Source organism: Struthio camelus, chromosome Z (assembly GCF_040807025.1).
Source record: "Struthio camelus isolate bStrCam1 chromosome Z, bStrCam1.hap1, whole genome shotgun sequence".
Taxonomy (NCBI): Eukaryota; Metazoa; Chordata; class Aves; order Struthioniformes; family Struthionidae; genus Struthio; species Struthio camelus.
The window spans coordinates 35,335,951-35,361,881 of record NC_090982.1 but is presented as its reverse complement, the minus strand read 5'-3'; the positions used below and the strand labels follow the sequence as shown (position 1 = coordinate 35,361,881).

The following is a 25,931-nucleotide window of genomic DNA, read 5'->3' as shown; positions in this document are numbered from 1 at the left end:
GAATCTGATGCTTTTGTTAAGCAAAGCCTTAGACTCTCCCTAATTAGAAGAATATAAGCAGAACATAAACCTTCATTGGGACCAGTTTCTTAGGCAACAGAACACAGTAAGCAGGACACTGAACTAAGGGAACTGAAGAGGCCTGGGTATTGATCCCAACTGCACCGCCAATACGCTGCACCAGCTTCGGAATACTTCTAGTAGACTTGCTAAGCTTGGTGCCAAAAATATATTTTGGGGGTATCCATATAAGCAGCCTGACTTTCTCCTTTAAAATCAGGGAAGAGGGAGGAATAATGACAATCTCTTCATGTCAGTATTCACAGTCAGGGTTGGTAATTTACCCTTTAACAACATAAAAGAACTAAGTCTTCATGCGTTAGTATGAACTTACCCATCTTAAGAAAATCTGCAGCATTGTTACATTACTCTCTTCACTGTTCGTCACCTCTAATTTGGCTCTATTCTACTTTTTCCAGTGAGTAAAACAAAATTCAAAATTTAGTTAAGCACATTAAGTTAAAGCAGACAAACATATCACCTCAACACTGACAAATGCTTCTAGTGTTCCCCACTGCTGAACTACTGCTAACAGTGTGAGCCGTGATGTGCTCTAGAAAGAGAGGCTCCTTCACAGACTTGCATAGCCCCCTGAAGGGGAGTTTTTGTGCCTTTGGTGAAATATAGTTTAAGCTTTATGCTTTACCTCAGTCAAATTCCTTCTGATCAACATTCATACTTACTTAGCATAAAAGAATAAAGACCTGGTTCAATAAGCAAACTTATTTCACAGGGAAAGTATTATACCAGCATACATGGCTCAACATTAAAATAACAGATCCCTTTTTAATTAAAAAACTGAAGAAACTGCTTCTTCACAATCTGAAATCACATCACTACATTTTGCTCATGAGAACAAAGTTTACAGTCATAAGTTGCACATAAAGGGTTTATTTTAAATGTTTTAAGGATAGAGTTACATCATAATTATAAAAATTACTTACAGAATTAAGTAACAGATTTAAAGTGTTTATACTTCTAAATGCAGAGAACAGGGAACTGTCTACATTGTTCAAAATAAAATAAAAATAATGAAACCAAGCTCTAAAGATGAAGTCATTACCTAATTTTAAAATGTGAACACGAAGACCTTTGAACTATACACATACCAAGAACCATCCAAATTGCACTAATGATGTAAAATACAAAAAGCACAGCATTTTCAAGGAACCAGAAACTGTTTTTAACCATAATTCTTTTTCCCTGAAGTGACTGTAGTCAATTCTATCTATAAAGATAAGAAGATAAAGCCTCCATTTTTAAATAACGCATTTATAGAAGGCTTCTACCTGTTGCAATAAAGAGGGTTTTCCCCAAAGTATTTCAGTCTTCATGTAGTCTACTCTAACTTAGTTTAGGGTTTGGCACTCAAAAGAAAGAAGAAAAAAATGTAGTGTTTTGCTAATCAATTGTGATTTTATTTATTCTTGAACAGAATACATGGTCCCTTCAAATGCTGTATGACACATACAACTGGAAAATTACCTTCCGTTGGCACTATGCTCGCCTCACCGGTGCATTTAATCCTACTAACAACCATTAAAACAGCACAATAAGCAAATTCACAAAAAACTGAACACAAAATAAAAACAGAACAAAACCAAAACCTAAACATTTTAACATGCAACTTTAGTTTGTTACATTGAACGTTCTAACCCTCTAAGCATGCAAAAAAGGATGGTCTGCATTTAAGTTTTTTTTCGTTTTTCAAAGTTTTACATGGCAGCCTGACATCACGCACACGCACACACACAATATACAACAATACTACAGCAGGTAAATGAGAAAGGCCAATAACTTTTATACAAAGATCCATAGCTTGTGCCATCACAAGCCCTATGATAATTTTGGAAAGTAATGTTGAACCCCTAGAACAAGGAACCAACATTTAGTTACCAGGGTAACGCAAGCACTGCATGCAGATCTGAAACATGAGCCTAAAACAAAGCCCAAAGCAGATGGGCAGGGAGTGGAATTAGTCTCAAGCCTCAAAAAGGTGGTTTAAGCTATCAAAAGAAATTTTAAGAAAAAGGAAAAGGAAAAAGAAAAAAAGGATGAAAAGAAAAACCCACACAACAGACAACGGGGACATCTAAAAACAACCATAAAATTTACAGTTTATAGATTATACTCTAATTGGCAGAATATGTGGTGTATTAAAGCGGCTTGCAGAAAACCCACAAATGCAAGCCTAACGCTAAAAATGTTTCAGTAGACCTAAACCTCAGATATTTCAAAACAAACCTTGTATTCCTTAGATGTGTAGCCCAAAATTCACTGTACTAAGTTATTCATGTATCTTGTGTATAATCAATACACTCACTCATTCTTGTGCCACAAATATCAACTTGGGCTCATGGAGCCAGGCTCAGCTTTGAGATTTACATGCAGGACTCTTAAGAGTCAATAGAAAACACATAACAGATCTGCAGGATGAAAACACTGTGTTGCAAATCTGCTCACTTTGTTCAAAACACAAGGAACATTTACGACTCAGGTACTTAGTGCTTAAGGACTGCATTGAGAAGCTATTCACTGAAAGACAATAGCCTGCCTTTGGTTGCCCATGATGAAATACTGGACATAATGCAATATAGTAGCCATGGACAAAGAATTAAGGTATCATATTTATATGATGAGTATTTATTACCATTCAACAGCATAATGAGGCACAAGCCTTAAGGCTAAAATATGAAATCAGGCAAAAAAATTGACAGAAAGGGGCTTAAACCACTGAGTCTTCGATATCAAGAATACCCACAACTGAGGTCATCCGGACCTCTGATCTCTGATTAACAGCACCTCTCCTGCTATCCCTTCCACTAACGGCATAAGGTTGGATAACTGTATTCCTTCCTTCCATCAGCAGTGCTGACTGTCTTCACACACTGCATTTCTGTGAAGCAGTACTTTGAAACTTGCAGAGCTCTGCCTTAATGTAACATGACAATTTTGTTGCTGTGCTGATCATTGTTGCAATTCTGATACTTTTAAAAGCTGCCACACTTAAAAAAAAACTAACCTTGATTTACAACTATCTTGCAAGATTAAAACTGTGAAAGGACTCCGCTCTTGTGGGCTGCTATTTACATCCACAGCCTAATGCAGATGACTGAACCACTGAGACTGCCTATAGCTTCCATTAGATAGTACACCACTGGCATGCAGAACTCTAGTGTTCCCTAGAATGAAATTCACGTTAACAGCATACCTCAAAGCAAGTACAACGTACACCACAAAAGGCAACAACAGGTTTAAGCTGTAGATTTGTCCGGACACTCCTTATGTGGAAAAGCCAGAAAAAAGAATATGTTGGGTAGATGCCTTCTTGAAAATAAATGGTTTTTAAAAAAAAGAAAACAAACAAACAAAAAACAAAAACAAAATGAAACAACAACAACAACAACAACAACAAAGAAATGCAGCAGACTGAGCAGAAGGCAAAAAATGCTTCTCCTTCTCTAAAGTAAGTCTTCAAGGTAAAACGATTTTCCCCTTCCCCGCCACGAGACTGCGTTTACCATGTTTAAGGTTAACTACTGTTAGGCTTCTGAGTCCACACACAAACACTCAGGTTGCTAGGTTCTGATATTAAATGAGAGACTACTGATTGCCAATGCGTAGTCTAAAGTCTTCTGGAGTAGCATATACACTGTTACATTAATTTGTGGCACCAAGCACTTGGGTTTTGCTGAGAAGTGTGTATAACAAAACAAATAAAGAAGTACAACATTTAGGACTGAAGGCAGCCTTGTTGCGTGTATATTACTGGTTCCTACGACTTCTAAATATGGGCCATTAACCTGCATTTTCTAATTAACTGGTTATACAGATTAAATATATTTTTATAGTTTAAAGCCTTTTCACTGAAAGGTGCATAAGTCAAACACTTGATATCCTACTGCCCTGTGACTACTAAAAATGCACAAGTATTTCCATGTACTGCAAGTTCTTAAAAAGCTAAATTTGAAATAAAGTGTAGAAACACAGTAGATTGATGTTACTTGGGTTAGGCACTCCTTAATGCTTCACAAACCATTTATACCTTTCAGGAAAGTCACCTCTGACCCAACCCTGAAAACAAGGACTGCCAGTAGCCAAGAAATTAAATTTAATGTTACAAAAGAAGGCATATCAAAAATATCAAACTACACTTGCATGTGGCAGTTGAACAGGTGAGTGCAAGGTTGAAGAAAAAGTTAAAATCTATGAAAAAATTTAGATTAATGATTACAATACTAGATCAACTTTACACAGCTTGAATTTGCAGCTGTTCTTTGCTTTTAACTCCCTCCCGCCCAAATATATTGACTTCCTTCAAGAAAAGGAGTTCTCACACACAAAATGTGTCACGTTCACATAAATCTGTTTGTATTATTCAGAACAAAACAGTTTTGCTGGCAGAGATTGTGGGTTCGCAGGGACATTTAAGCTTTCATTAAACTGGAAAGCAGTCAAGTCTTTGTGTCTACAAATTTTACATTTAATAGTTCCACAAATTTGGCAAAAGTTCACGATGACGTCTAGGATGTCTTCACCAAATCGTAGACATAAATATGGAAATCATCATCAAACTTGATGAAATAGACAGATGGTTTGGCTTCAACTTGATGAATGACCATGCCAGTCCTTTTTGAGCCATCTTCTTTGGCATATTCCACTTGTTTGCCTACCAGGCTGTCCACAACTTCACCTGGTTCCCGTTCTGCAGGAGGTGAATCATCTGCAATACAAAAACACAATGGGCTCTGGTAGATATTTATGGATTTTTCAATATAGAAAACACCTGCAAAGTCTTAAGATGTGTAAGAAATATCACAAGTCTTAAATGCTGAATATGTCCAATACAAGTTGTGTTGGCCCAACACCTAACTATTGTTATGCTTCTAGGAAGTATGACCACAGATGTTTTTTTTTTTAAGCAATACTGCCTTTAGTTTTATGAAGGTAAAAATGACATCTCAGTTGGTTAGATAACCTTTATGTCAAAAGATACACTTAACACACAAGTTACAAGAAACAAAGATAACTGAACTTAAGCCCACAGCAAAACAAGGCATCGGGGGGGCCCCTTTAACAGAAAGGAGTCATATAAAACCTCTCTCCCCGCACACTTCATTCAAAATTTCAATGCAAGCGTGCTGCTCCCACAAAAACATATCTTCTAAAATGATAATAAATATAACTTCCACAACCAATAACGCTACTAAAAGGGGTTTTTGACTCTACACTGGAATGGATGCTAAGTTTCCTAGAGTCTTTAACTATATTATTTGCTCATCGAGTAAAATCTACCCAGAAGTATCCTCAGATTTTAGACAAGGCCTATGGCAAGTCTGGATACAAAGAGGTGCGCTATTATAACGTGCGTTATTATAACAATCTGCTAATTTCCAAGGGGTTAGTTATAAGCCAATCACAGAACAAATGGGATAAAAGGTATAGATAGCATTGTACCACAGAATTGGAAACTAACCACACCCAACCACAACCAACTGCACCTTCTTTCTCAGCATGCCGTCTGTATGAATAGGGAGAGCTAAACTTGTGTTTTGCATTCCAGGAAGGAATTTTCTTAGTAATGGCCAGACAGCTGTGCCTTTTACTCTGGGAAACCCAAGCCTTTAAATTAATGTCCCTGTTCTGAGTTTGAGTTGGGAATCTCTTACAGATTGCAGCTATCTTCCTTTCAATTCAGTGAGTTGCAAAAAAAATTGGGAGCGAATAGATTGTCTTGACCTACTTACATTTAGAAATCAGTTCGCCCTTACAAATGAAGCAGTATGACAGCTTCACAAACCCTAATGCAATCTGGTATTATGACGACCAAAGTGCATACCCAATTCTAAAGTAGAATTGTTTTTTATGATGCTATTTTTTCTTAAACGATGGCTCATTATTCAAGAGCATCTCTGACAGAAAAAAAAATGAGATACAAACATCTGCCTGTTTCAATGATTCACTGCTCTTGGTCACTTATTCAGCATTCTGCACTAAACTACTTGCTAGTCAACCCAAACTGAACACTGAGAATAAGGCCAACAGTACTATGTCATGCAAATTGTTACGCTGTAGCTATCAGCGCTAAACTAGAGATTCAGATGGCTCCTTGTGCTCCCCCCACCAGCCACAGACCGCAAACTATGATAGAACTGAGGTTGTCAAACATCTTTCCAAACTTAATAAGTTTCTTCATAAAGTTTTGTTCCATTTCTTCTATGAATGCATTGTCATACATAGTCATCATCTTCTTAATACCAGATCTTTATAAAGTACGTTCCTTGGCAAAAGATGCAAGTTAAACTCTTACATTTCAATTTGTAAGGAATTATGAAGTGTTGACAGTTTCAGTATTGGACCCAGCATAACATTCTCCCTCTCATCAAAAAAGCTTTAAAGATATCATCTACAGTGCTATCTCTGCACATATGCAAAGACAACTTGAGAAGAGAAAAAGAGGCTAAGAACTCTGAAAGTTCTAACCATAACATTATGGTAAATTCTACCAAGTGTATAGATCTACTCCCAGGTAAATTAAAATCCTATTTGAAAAATGCTGCCAACCATTGACTTAAGAACATAACGCTAATTATCTGAAAAGTATTCTGATTCAGAAAAGGTAGTTCATACTTCAGAGTGTCTTGGAAACAGAGGTAAATAGTAGATGGTCTCAGGATGAGCATTAAAAACAGTTAATCCTTAAATATGGAAAGCACATAAGCCTTTTCCCTTATCTTTCTAAGGCGCAAGAAAAAGCAGACTTCAACTCCCTAAAAAGCAGCCTACCAAAAAAGAATTTTAAAATACCTCCCACGTCCTTTTTAATATTTTAGACAGCAAACACATTACTTGGCACAGATTTGTGCCAAATCCGAAAAACTTTGTTTCGTTTTTTCCTTTAGGAATAGGAAGGTCACTTTTTTCTGTTAACATTTGCAGCTCATTCTTTTAAAGCCACAGATATGTTATTTTTTGTTAGGTTGGAAAAAAATCTAAAAACGTAAGACTACTACAGAGGTTAGGCAAATCAGCCCCACCTGTTTATCCAGCCAACAGACTATTTATCACAATGCCAGATCTGACAGAAAACAGTCTCAGAAACTCAATGAGTGAATTGTAACTAATACTTACGTAGTGCATTGTGTAACCAGAAAACACTATCTAATTAATAATTTACTATAAAGCCAAAATTCACTGTCAGTGATGTCCTTTTTAGGTGCAGGGGAGAAATAAGAGTAGAAAATGCTTTGCAGTCTTTTATCCTCTTTTTTGTACTGGCCATCCAAATTCTGCGAGAAATCCTTCTCTATTAGCAGGAAAAACTCAAATAGTTTCAGTTCAAGAGGAAAAGAGAAAATAGCCCTAACCTATTGAAACATTTTTCCTGCTAATATGTTTAAACAGGTGAGAGAAAATAAATTTTCAAAAAGATTAGTGTTTCTTTCCTCCAAGAAACTGCCCCAAAATCTTCCAAACCAAAGATACCTACTCAAAATTAATCTGACTATATTAGTTGGTCCCCAAATATTACTCTTATGAGAACTGCTTCAGAAGTACAAATCAAGAGTCATCTCAAGGAGCTGGGATACTTCTGCAAGAAAAACAGTGGAAGGCTTCTAGCTTGCCAATGACCATAAAAAAATACAGTGTAATCTCTCCCACAGTAGTAGGCCTACCTTCATCAGAATTAGGAATAATTACAGAAAACAATTTTCCTGTATGTACTGCAGATCTCATCATTGATTAAAGTAAAATATTCCAAAAGTTGTTTAAAATAGATTTATTTTCAGTTGTGCTGTAACCTTTGTTAGTTGTGATACTTAAGGATCTCGTCTGTTACTCCGTTTTACATCTTTCCTTTCTATAAATAAATGATAAGCCAAAAGAGAGCTGCCACCTTCGAGAGGAACAAAGAATTAACCGGTCTACTTACTGGAATCAGGCATAATGCGAAGGTCACCTTCTTTATAATCATCTAAGAGTTGGTACATATACAAGACAGGATCTTTCTCGTAGGTAATATAAAACCATGTGTTCATAATAGGAGCTCGAGCCAAGACCATCCCCCTCCACTCATCTTTTGAGCCATCCTCTGTCTCAAACATATGTTCCACAGCTTTGCCAATCATTGTGTCTGCCAGGTGGGCATCACTAATTCGAGATGAAGCTAAAATGACAGCAGTTCATACATAATAAGTCCATTTAAAAGCAGAGGAGTCTTGTCAAAAATAATCTTTATCTAGCTTCATGACAAACTTAAATCAATTCACATACAAAACAATGTCTATTCCAGAGCGTTTAATATTAAAGAATTGCAGAACTTTAGGAACGGTAACATGTTAAAATAATCCTTATCAAGATTTTCCATCACTGCACCCTCCAGATTAGACAAACTATCATAACGCAAGGTATTGAAGAGAAACCAATCAAGACTACAGCAGTGAAGAACGGATGTCTTTTAAATACACACTTGGGGGGGAAGGGGGAGGAAAGGGGGCCATCACAATGCAGCTCTTCAAATTTATTAATGAAGGTTTTGGGTTTAGTTCCCCTGAACCTTTTGAACTTGACTGTTTGAAAAAAACTGTAGTTAAACAATCCAGTGTTAATTATGAAAACCAGTAAGTCTGGTTACTAGTCAAGTTACTTCACTTAGAAAATGCTTCTTTTCAATTTAAATTAATACTTCAGGAATGTACACAGGGAAAAAGGTGACATCACTGTCAAAGACACAGAACAGATAATGTATAGTCAAGACAATCCTCAGCTGGCTCAGAGTTTCAGTTTTAATAGAAACCTCAATGATGAGGTTTTAGATGAGCTTCTTTAGATTCTTACCCTAAGAAGAGGAAGACTACAGAATATCCTGCAGGCCATTTAAAGACAAAAGACAGGACTACACTCTCTGGTATCACCAAATCTTTGTGAAATCAAGAAAATTTAAATAGAAGCTTTAAATTACCTGCCATGTGACAAAAATTAATTCAACTAATAAAATTCAAATGTTCAACTTTTATCTCAGGGAAAAGTCAGGAGAGATTAGTGGAGAACATTTACTATTAAATGTCAACATATGTGTATGTGTGCATAGGAAAAAAGCACTTACCAACTCTGTCTGGAAGGACTTCAAGTGCTGAAACTCTTTCATCTTTGTGCAGTTCTAGTCCATACACACAATCAAATCCATCATACTTTATAAGATAGAGAGAGGGATTTACAGGAACTTGATCAAGAACTGTGCCCTTCCACTGTGTTACAGGTCCACTCCCTTCTTTCCATCCATGCTGTATTCTGCAGCCTACAATGTTTCTTCGTGGCTGAGAAATGGGTTTGCTTGGTCCCACATTGTTTCTGTGCTTTCTGTACACAGATACAAACATAGTATTAAAAAAAGCACATATTCAAAATTCTACTCTGGATAAGAGCTACATGCTTTGTTTTCAGAAGGCAAGGTTTACATATAATAAGCCAAAATTATAAAGATATATTAAATTCTAATGTGTGTAACAGCATACCTTACTCAAATGAGGGCTTAAAGCATATTATTATACAGCACCGTAAAAAGAAAAAAAATCCCCCACACTAAAAAGTAGTGCAACACTTTTGAGATGTTGTATAAGGTTGCTTTCATAATATAAGCTTCCAAAGTGAGTTTGCTTCAACCGAAGAACTACTTTAGCCCTTGCTACACTGAATGTCAAAAGTAGAACTCACCTGTTAAAACCCTAAAACAGGTCTCAAAGAGCAAAGTTACCAGAAAGTATTACAACTCTGTTACCTCGTTGCTCTCTGCAGAACAGTAAACATAAAACCCTTACCCCAGGAGGAGGAAAGCAATGGAAACAGTGGTGGTGGACCAAAATTCTTCCCAGGTACTTTTTTTCCCCCTAACCTGTGTTCTCTGAGGAACCTGAAGGAAATTTAGCTTCCCTCTGTGCTTAAAGATTTCTTTGACTTCCAACGTTTTTAAAGACACATGGTAGCAACAACATTCCTCTAACATTCCTTTTTAGCATAACACAAGAAAAATATATAAAGGGAACAGCAACAGAAGAAATACTTCTTAAAAGAGAAAGTGGACTAAATGCACTTTTTGCTCTTCCTTGGTATTTTATGTTTCTTTATGCAACTTGCACCAAAAGATTACCTCTGGTGAACATCCATTGGCTGTTCTGATGAGCAGTCATGTAAGCTATCGGACACTTTCAAACCACTGAAACAGTGTTACACAAATTTTACTCTACTCAGTTATTAACAAAAATCATAGAAAGTTTTGAATACAAACAGAAGAAACATACGAATATTACTACAGTATATTGCTGACAAGATATGCACGTTATATATATTTTCGCATGTTACAATACACAGTCATTCCTAAAACTGTATTTAGAGGGCTGTCCGATTAACACTCACAGAAATGTTAACTAGTTCAAAAACAAATTTCTGGATTAGTTACCCCTTGTAGCATACTTAATTTAAATGACAGCTAAATACGCACAACACACTAGCATGCTTAAAAGTAACATCTAAAAAAGATTATTCAGTTGCAGAATTATCCATTACTATTAATTGCAAAAAACAACATTCCTCCTCAGACTACTGATAGTGACCAAAAAAAAAATGTCTCCAGGGATGATAAAAGCTTTCAGAGCAGAACAGTCCTTGTACGACAGAGATCCAAAAAAGATAAACAGCATTCGTACCGGTGAAATCACATAAGCAGTCTTACAGAATAAGGAAAGTGCTGTAGGATATTAGAACGCATAATGCAGAAGATTTAATCCTAACTATTAAAAACAAGATCTTTAATAGAAAACAATTTCTTCAGCAGCTTGTGCTCCCTCCAGACTTTCATTCTCCGTGAAGACGGATCTTGAAAGACCCAGGAAATTACAAGCCTGTCAGCCTCACCTCCATCCCGGGAAAGGTGATGGAACAGCTCATCCTGGAGGTCATTTCTAAGCATATGGAGGAAAGAAGGCGATGAGGAGTAGTCAGCATGGATTCACCAAAGGAAAATCATGCTTAACCAATCTGAGAGCCTTCTGTGATGGAATGAGTGGCTGGGTCGATGAGGGGAGAGCAGTGGATGCTGTCTGCCTGGACTTCAGCAAGGCTTTTGACACTGTCTCCCAAAACGTCCTCCTAGGCAAGCTCAGGAAACGTGGGCTAGATGAGCGGACATTGAGGTGGATGGAGACCTGGCTGAATGGCAGAGCTCAGAGGGTTGTGATCAGTGATGCAGAGTCTACTTGGAGGCCTGTAGCTAGCAGTGTCCCCCAGGAGTCCAGTCTTGTTCCAGTCCTGGGTCCAGTCTCGTTCAACAGACTCATCAGTGACCTGGAGGAAGGGACAGAGTGCACCCTCAGCAAGTTTGCTGGTGATACCAAACTGGGCGGAGTGGCTGACACACCAGAAGACTGTGCTGCCATTCAGGGGGACGTGGACAGGCTGGAGAGCTGGGCGGAGAGAGGAACCTCCTGAAGTTCAACAAAGGCAAGGGCAGGGTCCTGCACTTTTGGGGAGGAATAGCCCTCTGCACCAGGACAGGCTGGGGGTTGACCTGCTGGAAAGCAGCTCTGCCGAGAAGGGCCTGGGAGTGCTGGTGGACAACAAGTCAAGCATGAGGCAGCAGTGTGCCCTTGTGGTCAGGAGGGCCAGCAGTATCCTGGGGTGCATGAGGCAGAGTGTGGCCAGCAGGTCGAGGGACGTGATCCTGCCCCTCTCCTCAGCCCTGATGAGGCCTCACTTGGGAGTGCTGTGTCCACTTCTGGGCTCCCCAGTACAAGAGAGACACGGCACTACTGGAGAGAGTCCAGCGGAGGGCTGCCAAGATGGTTAGGGGACGGGAGCATCTCTCCTCTGAAGAAAGGCTGAGAGAGCTGGGCCTGTTGAGCCTGCAGAAGAGAAGACTGAGAGGGGATCTGATCACTGTCTACAAGTATCTGAAGGGGGGATGTCGAGAGGATGGGGCCAGTCTCTTCTCCGTGGTGCCCAGCGACAGGACAAGAGGCAACGGGCAGAAACATAGGAAGTTCCATCTGAACATGAGAAAAATTTTTTTCTTGTGAGGGTGACTGAGCGCTGGAACAGGTTGCCCAGAGAGGTAGTGGAGTCTCCTTCCCTGGAGATATTCAAAACCCGCCTGGACGCGATCCTGTGCAGTGTGCTCTAGAGGTCCCTGCTTGAGCAGGGGGGTTGGACTAGATGATCTCCAGAGGTCCCTTCCAACCTTGGCCATTCTGTGATTCTGTGATCTTAGCAGGGAGCTCCACATCACTATTTGTCAGATTTCACTTTTGTCATGATGTGATCTTTTCAACAAGAGCAGCCTGCAGTTTCATGAGGACCATATACTCCTATCTCTGATATCACAGACTATTATAAGAACACGAACGTGTTCCAGTTAAAAGGTAATTCCTCAAAGTTGATTCTACCTTTACATAGAAACTTAAACGTTTCCAAATTCTGTACATCTCAAAAGGTGGTCTAGTTTTTATTCGTCTTACCTTTTTTTTTTCTTCCTAAATTATAACGGTCTCAGTAATATTTTATTATGAAGAAACAAGATGAGAAATCTAGTCCTTGGGCACAAGGAAAATTAGTTTGTTCAAGGTCACGGCCAATTTTACTTTCAACATATAAAATATAATGCTCCTCACTGTTTAGAATGGAAACCTTTAAGTGAAAAGTTTCACAGTCACTTTAAAGATTATGATGGAAGGAGACTACATAACTGAGCTCTAACTGGTAAATACTTTTTAAAATGCCTTGCAGTGAGCAAAAAGCATTATAAATGCAGTTACAAGTCAAGCACCAGCTAGGCGTACTCAAAATTGAAGTTTTTCTTTGTCTGAAGGCTGTACTGCTGAATAGCCATTCATTCTTGTTTCATTCATATTGTAAGAAATAGGATTTTCAAACTAATAAATTACCAAAGAAAAACTGTTTTTCCTCGCATCTGAACATGTGATAAGAAATAAAACATAGGTTTCTAACTGACAATAAATAATAGCTACCAGTATACTTCCATACTCGACAACAGTAACCAAATCAAACCTCTTTTCATCTCACTAGCATGTTGTTTCTGTGATATGCAGAATAACACAAACGTACGTAGCCTTTTGAGATGCTATAGTCAGAAAAACAAACAAAATATTTTCCTTCTGTTTATTAGAATTATCTCTAAAATTCCATATAGATTTCATCTTAAAGATTGAGATAATAGATTTCCCTGGATACACAGAACATATGGAGACAGGAAACGGAATAATAGTAATTCCTGAAAATAGCTCTTGATGCATCAGATACGTCCTCACTGCAAATGGCCCTTCGATCGCAGTAAGTTTCAGACCCTCCTATCTCGAAGGCATTCAGTTCGTAAGTAAAGCCTCGCTACATGAAAAGTGTCATTAACAGAACTAGATAGTTCACAGATTTAGAGACTAGACAGAAAGAAAGAAGACTTCCTAGTTTTTAAGGCTGTATTTAAATGGCACTCACACAAACTTCGGCTTGGCAGGTACCACCAGAAAACTAGTGTAGTGCAGGACTGCTTAGGATTGGTAGCAGTGAACTATTCTTTCAGAGTTATGCTTAAAAGACAAACCAGCATTTATAAAAGGAGCATAGCAATTACCAATAAACTAAATCAAATTAAGTTATTCATTTAGGTATCCTATTTTTTCCCTGTTTATCTCATCTGGGAAAAAACACCACACACTAAAGTTAAGGAAAACACAGAAGGAAGAAAGAAAGCTATACTCCTCCAACATGCAAAAAAGGCACAATGGAGAAGGACAAAACAGAAATCTATAAAATAGTATGGAGGAAAACAGCAATGGTCAATACAACTTCAGTCTTTCATTGTGCCAAGCAGAAAAGTTATTAAAAACAGGGCCCAAAACTTATTGGAGTTGTGATGTTACTTCAGACTATCCGCCACTACAGCAGGATGGCAATCAGAGAATTATTCACTACTTTTCACAACATTCAGACTATGAGGCACATAGGTTGAGGCAGAAGTTTCAAAGCACTTTCTGTGCTCTAAGAAAAGCAATTATTCAGTTGTGAAATTAATCTTCTTAGGACACTACAGGAGCCAAGATGACAAGATAGTTTAAAGTGGGATCAGAAATTCACAAGGGATAAATTCACTGGTACTGGAACTGTAGGTACAACCTCTGCCTCAAAGTTCTTCAATGACCAACTACAAGAAACCCGGACAACATATGAGGAAAGGATTAGTTTATACTTACACTGTGTCTTTTAATTTACACTTACACTCCTTCATTATGCATCAAGGGCGGAAAGAATGAGAGCCAAAAGACTACTGACTGGTCTAACAGTGGGGTCAACTTTGTATTCATGGAGATCATCACTAGCCACTGACAGAACACTCAGAAGAACTGCCCTTTTGTAGCTGACCTATAACCACGGGAACCTCTTCCAAAAGAGTCAATGCTTAACTACCATTTTAGTCAAAGAGAGCTGGAAGACTAATCTACATAGCTCATTTGATCATTTTCCTGTTTCTGGATCATGCCTTCTTCCATTCTGTTGGCTCCTCCATCCCCCTCAAACCTTCTCAGTCCAGTTTAAAACCTCACCTAAGGCCTTCAAGAGCCACCACACCTGTTCCTCTTTTCTTTAGATAATTACCGTACAAGTCTTCATAAATAAATCAATGACAAAGTATGCACTACTAACTCGTGGTATGCTGTAACAGCTCCGAGTAGTATCAGCATACATTTTTACAGTCATTTATATCCTACTTGTTTACTATGAACACGTCTCCATCTCCACTTACTGTTACCTGTTCATTTCAAAAACCTAACTAACAAACAACTCTATACTAGTCTCTCATTCTCAGAGAGGTCAGTGAGCAGAAAACAAGAAGTCACCTCGGTCTGATACAAAATAACACCTTTACTAAACATTTCTTAATCAAGTAAACTAGACTAAATTAATATAAAATAGAGTTGGGTGCTTAGGTTAAATGCCCCAAAATCATGTGACTTAGGATCACAAATTAGCATGCCCCATAAAAGCCTTCATGCTAACAAATACATAACCTATTCAGGTATTTAAAAAGTGTTTATCAGCAACAACAAAGAAAAAACTAGCCACCCTCAAGTACAAAAGGCAACCCACCTCTGATAGTCTTCCCATCATATACTCCTTTCTCTGAGCGGTTGAAAAAGAACAAGAGAAATTAAGTTTTAACCAACTCTACCTGTCTCTAGACACACACACACACGCACTCGTGCGCACACACACACACACACACACACACACACACACACACACACACACTCTCGTACACACAAAGTTTCTCTCTGCACACACACGCACGCACGCACGCACGCATGCACTCATACACACAAAGTTTCTCTCTGCCTTGTAAGGAGATAAGCAAGAATGGATAATGAAGAGTTGGTGGACGGGACCAGGGCAGTTTTACATCAAGTGTTGTGCCTGGGAAACATTGATAAATACTCATTCAAGTAAATTAATTGCAGAAGATATACCTGCCAGACAAATTATTTTAGGTTGATGCATACTGTATACCACCACTACAGGAATTTATACTTAAAATATACGTATTAGCATTTTAAGAAGTTTCACCATCCCCAGCTTGTTTAAGAGTTCTCCCATCAGAGACATAGCCAGAAGTAACATTTAACTGTTAGATACTAAGATCAATCACGTCCAGACTATTACCTGTTTTCTCACATTTACTCATCAACATTTAGCTGCTATTTCAAAATGTAGTAGGGAAAATACATGCCGTGACTGTGTAGGATAAGCAGGTATCCTTTGCGCACAAACAGCAGCTTACTCATAGACGTGTTTCGGTATGCTCTTCATTAAAAAAAAAAGGTTAAGAATCCAAAAGCTAGAGTTGCAGTGACCCAAAGATTAAGCATTTCTAAGATTAAATTCAAATTGGGTTCTCAGTAAGTATACTTCACGTGAATAATTTCATATTGACGTGGTGACAATGCATCAGGTTTCTTCTAGATAGCAGAGATCCTACAACAGTACATATGCCTGATTTCTGGCTTGCAATCCCTTTTCTCCAATTTCTGGAGTAAAGTACAGAACTGTTTTCACAGGATAAACTTCTTCCAGAGTAATATTCAAAACCAAGTTTAGACCTCTATCAACAGAATGCTCTTTCTAATGCCCTCCCAAAGAATTCAAGTCTGACTGTACACGCATATACTGGCTAAATACAGCTCTGCATGATTCTCAAGAGCAAAGAGACTGCAACAATGCAGATACATTTCTAGAACAGTACTTTCAGTTATTGAGAGCTACACTTTAGCAAAAATATTAACAACTTACTTGTGGGAAGTTCTTTTCTTCATCATGCTAGCAGAGACTCCTGCATGACCTACAATATAAACGATGATGGAATTATTGAAAAACAAAGTGTGTTCATACACAATGCCAAAAAAGCTATCTTACAAAAAAAATTATTTCTGAACATCAAAAAGTATAAAAATCAGACACTTCATTTAGTGGCCAATCAATGAACTCCTAAAACGGGAGGAAGCTCTGGAGGACTGGCAGGGCAAGGGCAATGCACCCAATGAAGCTCAGTGAAGGATGTAGGGAGTAACTGACCACCACTGTTGCAAAGAAAGCTCAACTTATCTAAACCCCAGGGGGAATAAGAGCAGTCTTTGTTCTAGATAACCCACTGTATCAGTCACGCAAATCAACTGGCTGTACAACTGTTTGTCCTTCAGATAACCGAAAGGATGCAAAAATATGTCTTCCTAAGTTAGGCAGACCAAAGTGGGAGGGTGCACAAATGCGCATGCCTTGCTTCCCCATCCCAGCTACTGGGGACACCCAGCGTTGCGATGGTGAGCACACCAGTACAAGAATCACATTTGTATTGCAATTCAGCTGCATATTGCAATTGCTATACTTGGCTAAGTGTAGTTTGTACTTGCATTGTCATTTAAATACATTGCTGTATCACTCTGCTAAATCAAAGTCCAGTGTGACATCAAATAACTTCAAAAAAGTTAATCTGGTATTTAACTGTAAACCCCCCACTTGTGGAATACCTAAAAGAACCCCATCAAAGAGTATTGGACTCGGACACATATATAACTTAAATGTCTATCAGTAAAAAGCCTTGTGCATCTGTAGATCTGTGCCTAGCATTTCATCTTTGGATTCTTAAATTCACACCTACAGAGAAATACAGTTCCTCGACAGCTCCAAACCTCCAAATCTGCTAAATGTAACATTATGTTCATGTTCCTGGCATAGCTTTGGCAAATATATTTTGAAAATTAACTTTCATAATAGTTGTAGAGTCACACACAAGAGCCAAGCACTGAAAGGACCACTAACCTTAAGAGTTTCCATGAATATTTTAACCTTTTGATTTCAGATAGAGAAAGAGAACATATAAAAAGTGATATAAATGGCAGAATTGTGGTAAGACCACATCTGAAGTTTCCCCACACATGAGATTTTACCGAATCCATGGGAAGCTGCATCTCCAGTTGTAATGACAGCTAGAATGTTTTAAGTATCAAAGATGAAGCCTTCCATGCTAATAGCTACAGTAAAGATCCTAATTGCAATTTCAGACTATTACAAGATGAAGTAATTAGACCTGCCCTTTGCGCATGCTTATAAGAACTATTACCTAGAAATTAAAGATACCACAAAAAGTCCGATGAGAAACTTAACAGACTTTGGAACTTGACTATTACTACTAAACAAGCTTTCTGATCATACCATTAGCCACCCCTTTAGTCTGTGAGGAAAAAAGATCTAAAACACAATTCTTTTTTTAAAAAAAATCTGTTCTCAGTGAGTAAAGGAACAGTTTCAAAAGAACATGAACATGCAGATTTCGCATTTTACATTCCTAGTTGATGAGGTAAAGTAAGATTTTAGCTAAATAAGCTCAAGTAATTAAAACAGTATATAAAAGCATCCACATATTCAGTAGAGTGGTTCAGCACAAAATTTGTTCACAAAGTCCTTGAGCTGAAGACAGAAAACATTACATAGGGCATAAGAACAGAGGTCCAAAGCAAAAAGCTTTCCAAAATGAACAGAAAAGGAGCTCTACAGGAACACAGAAGGAAAACAAAATAAACAAAAAAAACCCAACCAACCTACTAGAGAGGCTGCAAGAACCACAGAAGAGAAGCTAGGAATGGGTGTTGGCCCTCTTCAGTAACTCCTTGCCTCGGGCACCTCTTTCTTTTGGTAGGATTCAAGCTCTACAGCTAGATGTCTTCTCTCTCATGTTCAGTCATGTATAGAATTTCTTGGCTGAGATCGTTACGCATGAAATGACATACTGCAAACTACCAAATGCTGACAGTGAAACTCAAGTTAAGTTTAAGAGGTGACCTTTGGTTACACTTTTTTGCTGTCAGGTGAAAATGAGGTTGGTTAATAGTTCCTGATTACAAAACTTGTTTGCTCACATACTGAGCTCTAAGCCAAAGCCAACTAAGATGAATCGGTGCTGTTTAGCTCTTCCTGTCAGTAACTTAAGATAGCACCCCAGTTCAATACTGCAAGTTACAGCATTTGATATTTAACATGAACATAACCTACTTAGAAGAGACAACAGCAAGGTACGCAAAGATCCTAGAACAAATCCTCCCTAGTATTGACTATAAGCCTATTGGTCACAATTCACATTTGTATTTTGTATTGCCTGAATACATTAACATCTCAAGGAAATGCATAAGTGCATTTCAGGTTAAATTACTGAGCTGTATAGCATTTCACGTGGCTAGACATCCTCTGAAATTGTAACAAGAGTTCACTGAACACGTCTTCCTTACAGCAGCTATAGACAAGGAGATAGAACAACACAATATCTTTAAAAGATCATCCTAAAAGATTTAACATTGTTTAGTTTTATCCTTACAAAGTAAGGCTAAAACCAGAATTACCTGATGATCTGCTTACCTCAGTCTTTCTTTATTCAAGTAAACTACTTCAGTAATATAGTTCTTCCATTTTATTTTAACTGGAAAACCACAGTAACTCTACAAATTACTTGTACAGCTGTCACGGAAGAGTGGGGAGTGATGCACTTCATTCGTAAGAGAGAAGCAGTGATATGTTTTATTGAGATAAGACAGTAATTTAACAAAGTTCAATTGTAAACAAGACAGTGATTTAACAAGGGTCAACGGCAAGGTTCGCTTGATTATTTATTGCGTGGAGGACAGGGTCAGACAAAAGCATCGAGGAGACTCTCCTGCTGAGCCATGAGGTTCAGAATAGACCTGCCTTGCTCTCTAAACTCCAGAGCACAATCACAGAGGTAACTTAGCAAAGTCTGCAAAGTTTCAGCATGCTATTAGTCACTTACTGAGGATCTGTCGTGGGCAAGGAATCTCTCAACCTCGAGGAGTAACCCTGAGAGGCGTCCCTTTTCAAGGGGAGATTCACCACCGTGCAGCCAGCTGCCCTACAGGAGCGCTCAACGGGCTCTGGGCTGCAGCGTTATTTAGGGGGTAAGACGAAAGGCATATATGCGTACCAGCTGTACCTTGGCTGGTGCATGTTCAACTAGTCCTTGGCTATTGTGCCAGATTCTGCTCTGATGCAGCCATCCTGACCGCTATTGATGGTTTATAGCCTTCCTAAGGGCTACTGTCTGAGCAGGGCTACATGCAAACAATCAGGCTGGGGGGCAAGGGGGAGCACAGCATCACACTTCACCCAGTGATTTTAGTCAATTTATCTGATCCTTCACCGCATGGTGGTGCGGTCACCTTTTGCCTCTGTGCCATAAATAATATATTGATAATTTATATGCTTACAGGTCCCCGGCAAGTAAACAGTTTTACCATACTAATTTATATGTTTTGGGAGGCTGAACTTGGGTTATTTGCTTTATCATGTACCAAACTCTTATATATAATATGATTATTAGTAATAGACATAATAATGCTACAGTTAGTAAAATCACAACTGGATGAAGCATGAGATTAAAAATTCCCATTGCTGTTGGTGACCATCCTAGAAGAGTTTCCCATCAATAATGCTCTCTATTCTTTTTCACTCTTTCCAGAACATGGTATATTTCTTCTGTATCACGATGAGCAGTTATTAGGGTTCTTTGTCCATTGTTTTGGATGTATTTCAGCAGCTGACACAGGTCATTATGTTGCAGCAGTTTTTTCACCAATGTAAGATTCATTCCGATAGGGGTAGACAATAAATCTTGATTTAATATATAATTAGATTGTAACAACTGATGAGAGTTAAGAGGAGCTGAATAATTAAAGTCGCATCCCATAATTTCAGTAACGTTACAAACACAAATATTTGAGTTATTGCTAGTATCTACAATAATGTTATCTACAAATATAAAATCACAAAGAGTTCTCATACAAACATCTTTTCCCAATATATACACGTACAGTTTCAGGGGTTTCATCGGGGTGTATTTTGAAACGTCAAACATTTTGTTCACTGTCAAGACAAACATCTTGAGCTTTGACAGTATTACTCTCACAAATAAATCCTTCTTGTTCCCGTACAACACATGCATTAATATCACCAGTTTGCCATTTGTTTCTGTTTTGCCAGGCCCATACTCTATGCTCTAACGGATAGAATATAGTTCCATTGTGATTTAATCCCAGCACAATGACTGGGTATATGGTGTATACCAAAGCATTGCATATTGTTAAGACAAAAGCTGTGGCCTTGTTGCTGATGAGGTCCTAAGTAAAACTGACTAAATACCACCAAGATTGGAACTCCCTTTCAAATTTAGTTGCGTTATCCCAAACTATCTTTCGAATTTCAGTGAGTAAGGTGCCCTCTTCACCTTCTCTTACAATTGCTGCTGCCACAGATAGCATCCACATTTCAGCCGGGATACAACTAAGAGCTAGTGAGACATTTCTTTGAACTACACCAGGAGCATCCATGGTGATCCCCTTCATTGTTTTTTTCCCATTGAGGCAATGTATCTGATAGAAGCCATTGAGTAGTTCCTAAGGCTAACAAAAAGATTGCAATGGATGTTCTAATTTGTACAGATCACTTGTTGTGCTTAGTCTATTTACGAGTGCTTTAGCATCTATACTAGTTAAGACTCCCAATCCTGTTCCTATGATATGGGTCACATCTCTCCTTGTTTGTTTTAGAGAGGCGAGGGTTATCCCATGCAACCGTGCTGACCATCCTGCATAGGAGGTACTTAGAAATGGTGAGCAGGTTGGTTTGATTGTGGGGATATTAACTTGCATCAACAGTTCTACTCATTTAAGAAACCATGATAGATTAAATAACACTCGTTGCTGGCCTGCATATTTGATCGCATATGGTCCAATGCTAGAAATCTGTGGGGACAGCGTCCTCTTGTCTGGCATGATAACTGGAATACTTGTTTTAGAAGGAAATGTTGCAGTTGGGGTTACTGCTGTTGCTGCTAGTACTAAGTTCAGTAATTTTTATCTTAAATTTGAAGGCTAGCCCCTTTTTTGTGCCCATTTTGTGCCCATAGACATGTCATATTCACTGGAACTACCAAAGTGAAGCTGTGCCAACACTCATTAATGTAACAATTTTCCCTAGTTTCATCTTTTGAACGTTCACTCGCTATTTGAGTAGCAGAACTCCCATCAGGTGGAACTCAGCCAGAACCCCTTATTGGTCAGCACCCAATGCTGCCCCACTGTTCCACTAATTGTTTTAAGTGGCTTAAGCTATCCCAACTCCATTCATTTTCCAAGTACACTTCATTTCTGTGCATAACCACTGTTACCAGGTTCAATCCTTTATTTTTGGAGTTTAGTGCCGTACTCCTCATATATTCAGTACGGGCATGAGACCATGGCCAATTTATTGATCTCCTGTAATGGGCCGAGGAAAGCAGTATCATCAGTGTGCAGGCAACACGCCCAGACATCCTATGGGATGCTGTAAGGCAGAACAGATAGACTTGTTTTGGTGGGGCGAGTCCAAACGGGTTACCCCAGGATTAATGAAGGGTGGATCCATCTAGCACTACTTCTGTGTTTGACACCACTGCTATCAGTAGCTTCCCAGGCAATTAGGCCACAAGGTTTAGTTGGTTTAGAGTCATAGGTACAGTACCTATAGACAGTAAGTTGACCACGACAGGTTGTCCCGGCTGTAATATTATTAGATATCTTCCTTTTTCAAAAGGTGGAGCACCAAGCCCAATTCTTGCAAAGAATGCTCAGCTTACAGGGCTTCCAGTAGGCCCAAACAGATTATTCAATTGATGGAGTACTTTGGGAAGTCACATATCCCATTGGGCCTCATGTGGTTTGAGACTCCTTTTCAATAAGCCATTAGCTCTTTCTACCACCCCATTTGATCGAGGATAGTATGGTGTAAGGAATAACCATTGAATTCCTTCTTGTTTTGCCCAGTCTTGCACTTCCTTATATGAGAAGCGTGAGCCATTATCACTTTGGATAACATCAGAAGTGGGTAGATTTGAGAACCAAAACGATAGGCCTCGTACGGTATTTCATCCACTGGCCTTTTAGCACTTAGTCACCGTAAGCAGGCCAGAAAATACTTCCACTCCTGTAAGAATATATCAATATCCCGCAGAGGGTCTGAATGGCTTGATATAATCAATTTGCCATGTGGACCATAAAGTTTTTCCTTCGTTGATATGCAGATGTGGTGTTCTAGCAGGGTGATCTGCTTGTAATTTTAATCTACACTGGGGACGTTCTGTAAGAACAGTTTGACAAGTCTCCCTGTTTACAGGCCAGCCCTTACTCTGTGCAGTAAAGTAGAGAGCTTCTTTACCTCTGCAGCCTAGGTTTTGATGTAACCATTCTCCCAACCAATACTACCTGAGATCTAAGGTGATTTTCCTAATTTTTTAAACTCATCTACCTTTTGGTTCCACTTTGAGGCAGGTTGACTATCCTTGGCATGAGCTTTCACCCATCTCATCCTGAATAGTGTTCTCCAGGCTATATTTAGTAATAGTTGCCAATCTTGGTTTCTCCAAACTGGAGAACTATTTATTTTCCAGTTCAAGGCTTCCCACTGACACAGCCATCACGTGGCACCGGCCCACACAGCATAAGAGTCTACATGTTTTTTGCTCCATTCTGTGCTGCCAAAACTACTGCTCTTAATTCTCCTACTTGTGCACTGCCTTCACCTTCTTCTATTACTTGCTTGCCAGTAGTACTATCTAATGCAGCGGCCTTCTATTGCCATTTACCATTTATCTTTATACCATATATAACATTCAGCCTTTTTGCTGAGGCATCAGTGAGGCAAATATTTTCTGTTAGCGTATCCTCAGTGAGGGGCAGTGCATTCAGTATTGGTGAATGTTTAAAAGGTTGTTGTAATGCTAAGGGGTCTGTATCCACAGACACCTGTAATTTGGTAACCTTAGTACATCCTTCAGTTAACTGCATGTTTTCTGCAACAGCTGTTAGGTAAGCATACCATTTTCTGACAGTGGATTTTTATGCAACTCCTTCTGGGGGAGCAGTCCCCTTTAGGATTGCTTCTAGCAAATTAAACGGTCCTCTAGTTTGCACACATTGTCGCTGGTGTATTTTCTCAAGCTGTTTAACTGCTCATACTAAAAATAAAAGTCCTTTTCCCCACTCAGAGCATCGTTGTTCTGTTTCCTTAAACGCAGTTGAGCTAAATAATAAAGGTCTTTTTGGTCCATCGGGACCAGTTTGCAGTAAGTTACAGTAAGTAGAATACTTGGCAAAACCCCGTTCGGCTATAATGGGGTCGCAGGAGTATACTGGTCCCAATGACTGATATGTTTTTAATTTCTTCTGTTTGAGTTATGACTGTCTCTTTCTGTTTTAATTTCCACTTCCAGAGTTTGCCTTTCCATAAGGATGAATATAATGCACGAGCAATAATAGAGAATCCAGCTACATGCTTCCTTCAGCATCCTAAAGTTCCCATTTACTGTTGTAACTCCTTCTGTGACTGAGGCATTTGCGGCTCTTCAATTTTTTTTAAAGTGTCTGGAGGAATTACTGGACTGCCTGCTATCCACCAAGTACCTAAAAATTTTACTTCCCTACTTGGTCCCTGACATTTTTCAGGTGGCACCTCAATTTCTGCCTTAGGCAGCGCTTGCCATGCTGCTGCTGACCTTCCCGGGCAAGTTCCTCCAATTAGAATATCATCTATACGTGGGGAGTTTCACAAATTCAGAAAACACAGCATGAGCAATCATAGGTGAACATATTTAGCCCTGTAGGAATCTGTTAAAGGTAAATTTTTAGGGGCAGAGTCAAAGGGGCAGCGTCTAGTTGGAGGCCTGTAGCTAGCAGTGTCCCCCAGGAGTCCAGTCTTGTTCCAGTCCTGGGTCCAGTCTCGTTCAACAGACTCATCAGTGACCTGGAGGAAGGGACAGAGTGCACCCTCAGCAAGTTTGCTGGTGATACCAAACTGGGGGGAGAGGCTGACACACCAGAAGACTGTGCTGCCATTCAGGGGGACGTGGACAGGCTGGAGAGCTGGGCGGAGGGGAACCTCCTGAAGTTCAACAAAGGCAAGGGCAGGGTCCTGCACTTTTGGGGAGGAATAGCCCTCTGCACCAGGACAGCCTGGGGGTTGACCTGCTGGAGCCCCCCCCTCTCCTCAAGCAGGGACCTCTAGAGCACACTGCACAGGATCGCGTCCAGGCGGGTTTTGAATTTCTCCAGGGAAGGAGACTCCACTACCTCTCTGGGCAACCTGTTCCAGCGCTCAGTCACCCTCACAAGAAAAAAATTTTTCTCATGTTCAGATGGAACTTCCTATGTTTCTGCCCGTTGCCTCTTGTCCTGTCGCTGGGCACCACGGAGAAGAGACTGGCCCCATCCTCTCGACATCCCCCCTTCAGATACTTGTAGACAGTGATCAGATCCCCTCTCAGTCTTCTCTTCTGCAGGCTCAACAGGCCCAGCTCTCTCAGCCTTTCTTCAGAGGAGAGATGCTCCCGTCCCCTAACCATCTTGGCAGCCCTCCGCTGGACTCTCTCCAGTAGTGCCGTGTCTCTCTTGTACTGGGGAGCCCAGAAGTGGACACAGCACTCCCAAGTGAGGCCTCATCAGGGCTGAGGAGAGGGGCAGGATCACGTCCCTCCACCTGCTGGCCACACTCTGCCTCATGCACCCCAGGATACTGCTGGCCCTCCTGACCACAAGGGCACACTGCTGCCTCATGCTTGACTTGTTGTCCACCAGCACTCCCAGGCCCTTCTCGGCAGAGCTGCTTTCCAGCAGGTCAACCCCCAGCCTGTCCTGGTGCAGAGGGCTACTCCTCCCCAAAAGTGCAGGACCCTGCCCTTGCCTTTGTTGAACTTCAGGAGGTTCCCCTCTCCGCCCAGCTCTCCAGCCTGTCCACGTCCCCCTGAATGGCAGCACAGTCTTCTGGTGTGTCAGCCACTCCGCCCAGTTTGGTATCACCAGCAAACTTGCTGAGGGTGCACTCTGTCCCTTCCTCCAGGTCACTGATGAGTCTGTTGAACGAGACTGGACCCAGGACTGGAACAAGACTGGACTCCTGGGGGACACTGCTAGCTACAGGCCTCCAAGTAGACTCTGCATCACTGATCACAACCCTCTGAGCTCTGCCATTCAGCCAGGTCTCCATCCACCTCAATGTCCGCTCATCTAGCCCACGTTTCCTGAGCTTGCCTAGGAGGACGTTTTGGGAGACAGTGTCAAAAGCCTTGCTGAAGTCCAGGCAGACAGCATCCACTGCTCTCCCCTCATCGACCCAGCCACTCATTCCATCACAGAAGGCTCTCAGATTGGTTAAGCATGATTTTCCTTTGGTGAATCCATGCTGACTACTCCTCATCGCCTTTCCCGGGATGGAGGTGAGGC

At 40.0% G+C, this 25,931-nt stretch overlaps 1 protein-coding gene and 1 pseudogene across 8 annotated transcripts in view; both read right to left on the bottom strand.

Annotated features, from left to right (window-relative positions):
• Nucleotides 1-931: 931 nt before the first annotated feature.
• Nucleotides 932-25,931, bottom strand: part of LOC104150292 (spindlin-Z) — a 62,804-nt gene continuing 37,804 nt past the window's right edge. For all 8 annotated transcript variants that reach the window (XM_068926797.1, XM_068926795.1, XM_068926801.1 and 5 more), the window contains exons 3-6: nt 16,411-16,459; nt 9,167-9,420; nt 7,994-8,227; nt 932-4,783 (exon numbers count right to left, since the gene is read on the bottom strand). In XM_068926797.1, coding sequence (XP_068782898.1) covers nt 4,584-4,783; nt 7,994-8,227; nt 9,167-9,420; nt 16,411-16,459 — 737 coding nt within the window. In that variant the 3' untranslated portion in view covers nt 932-4,583. The remainder of the gene's footprint in view (nt 4,784-7,993; nt 8,228-9,166; nt 9,421-16,410; nt 16,460-25,931) is intronic.
• Nucleotides 19,116-21,580, bottom strand: LOC138064580 (uncharacterized; annotated as a pseudogene).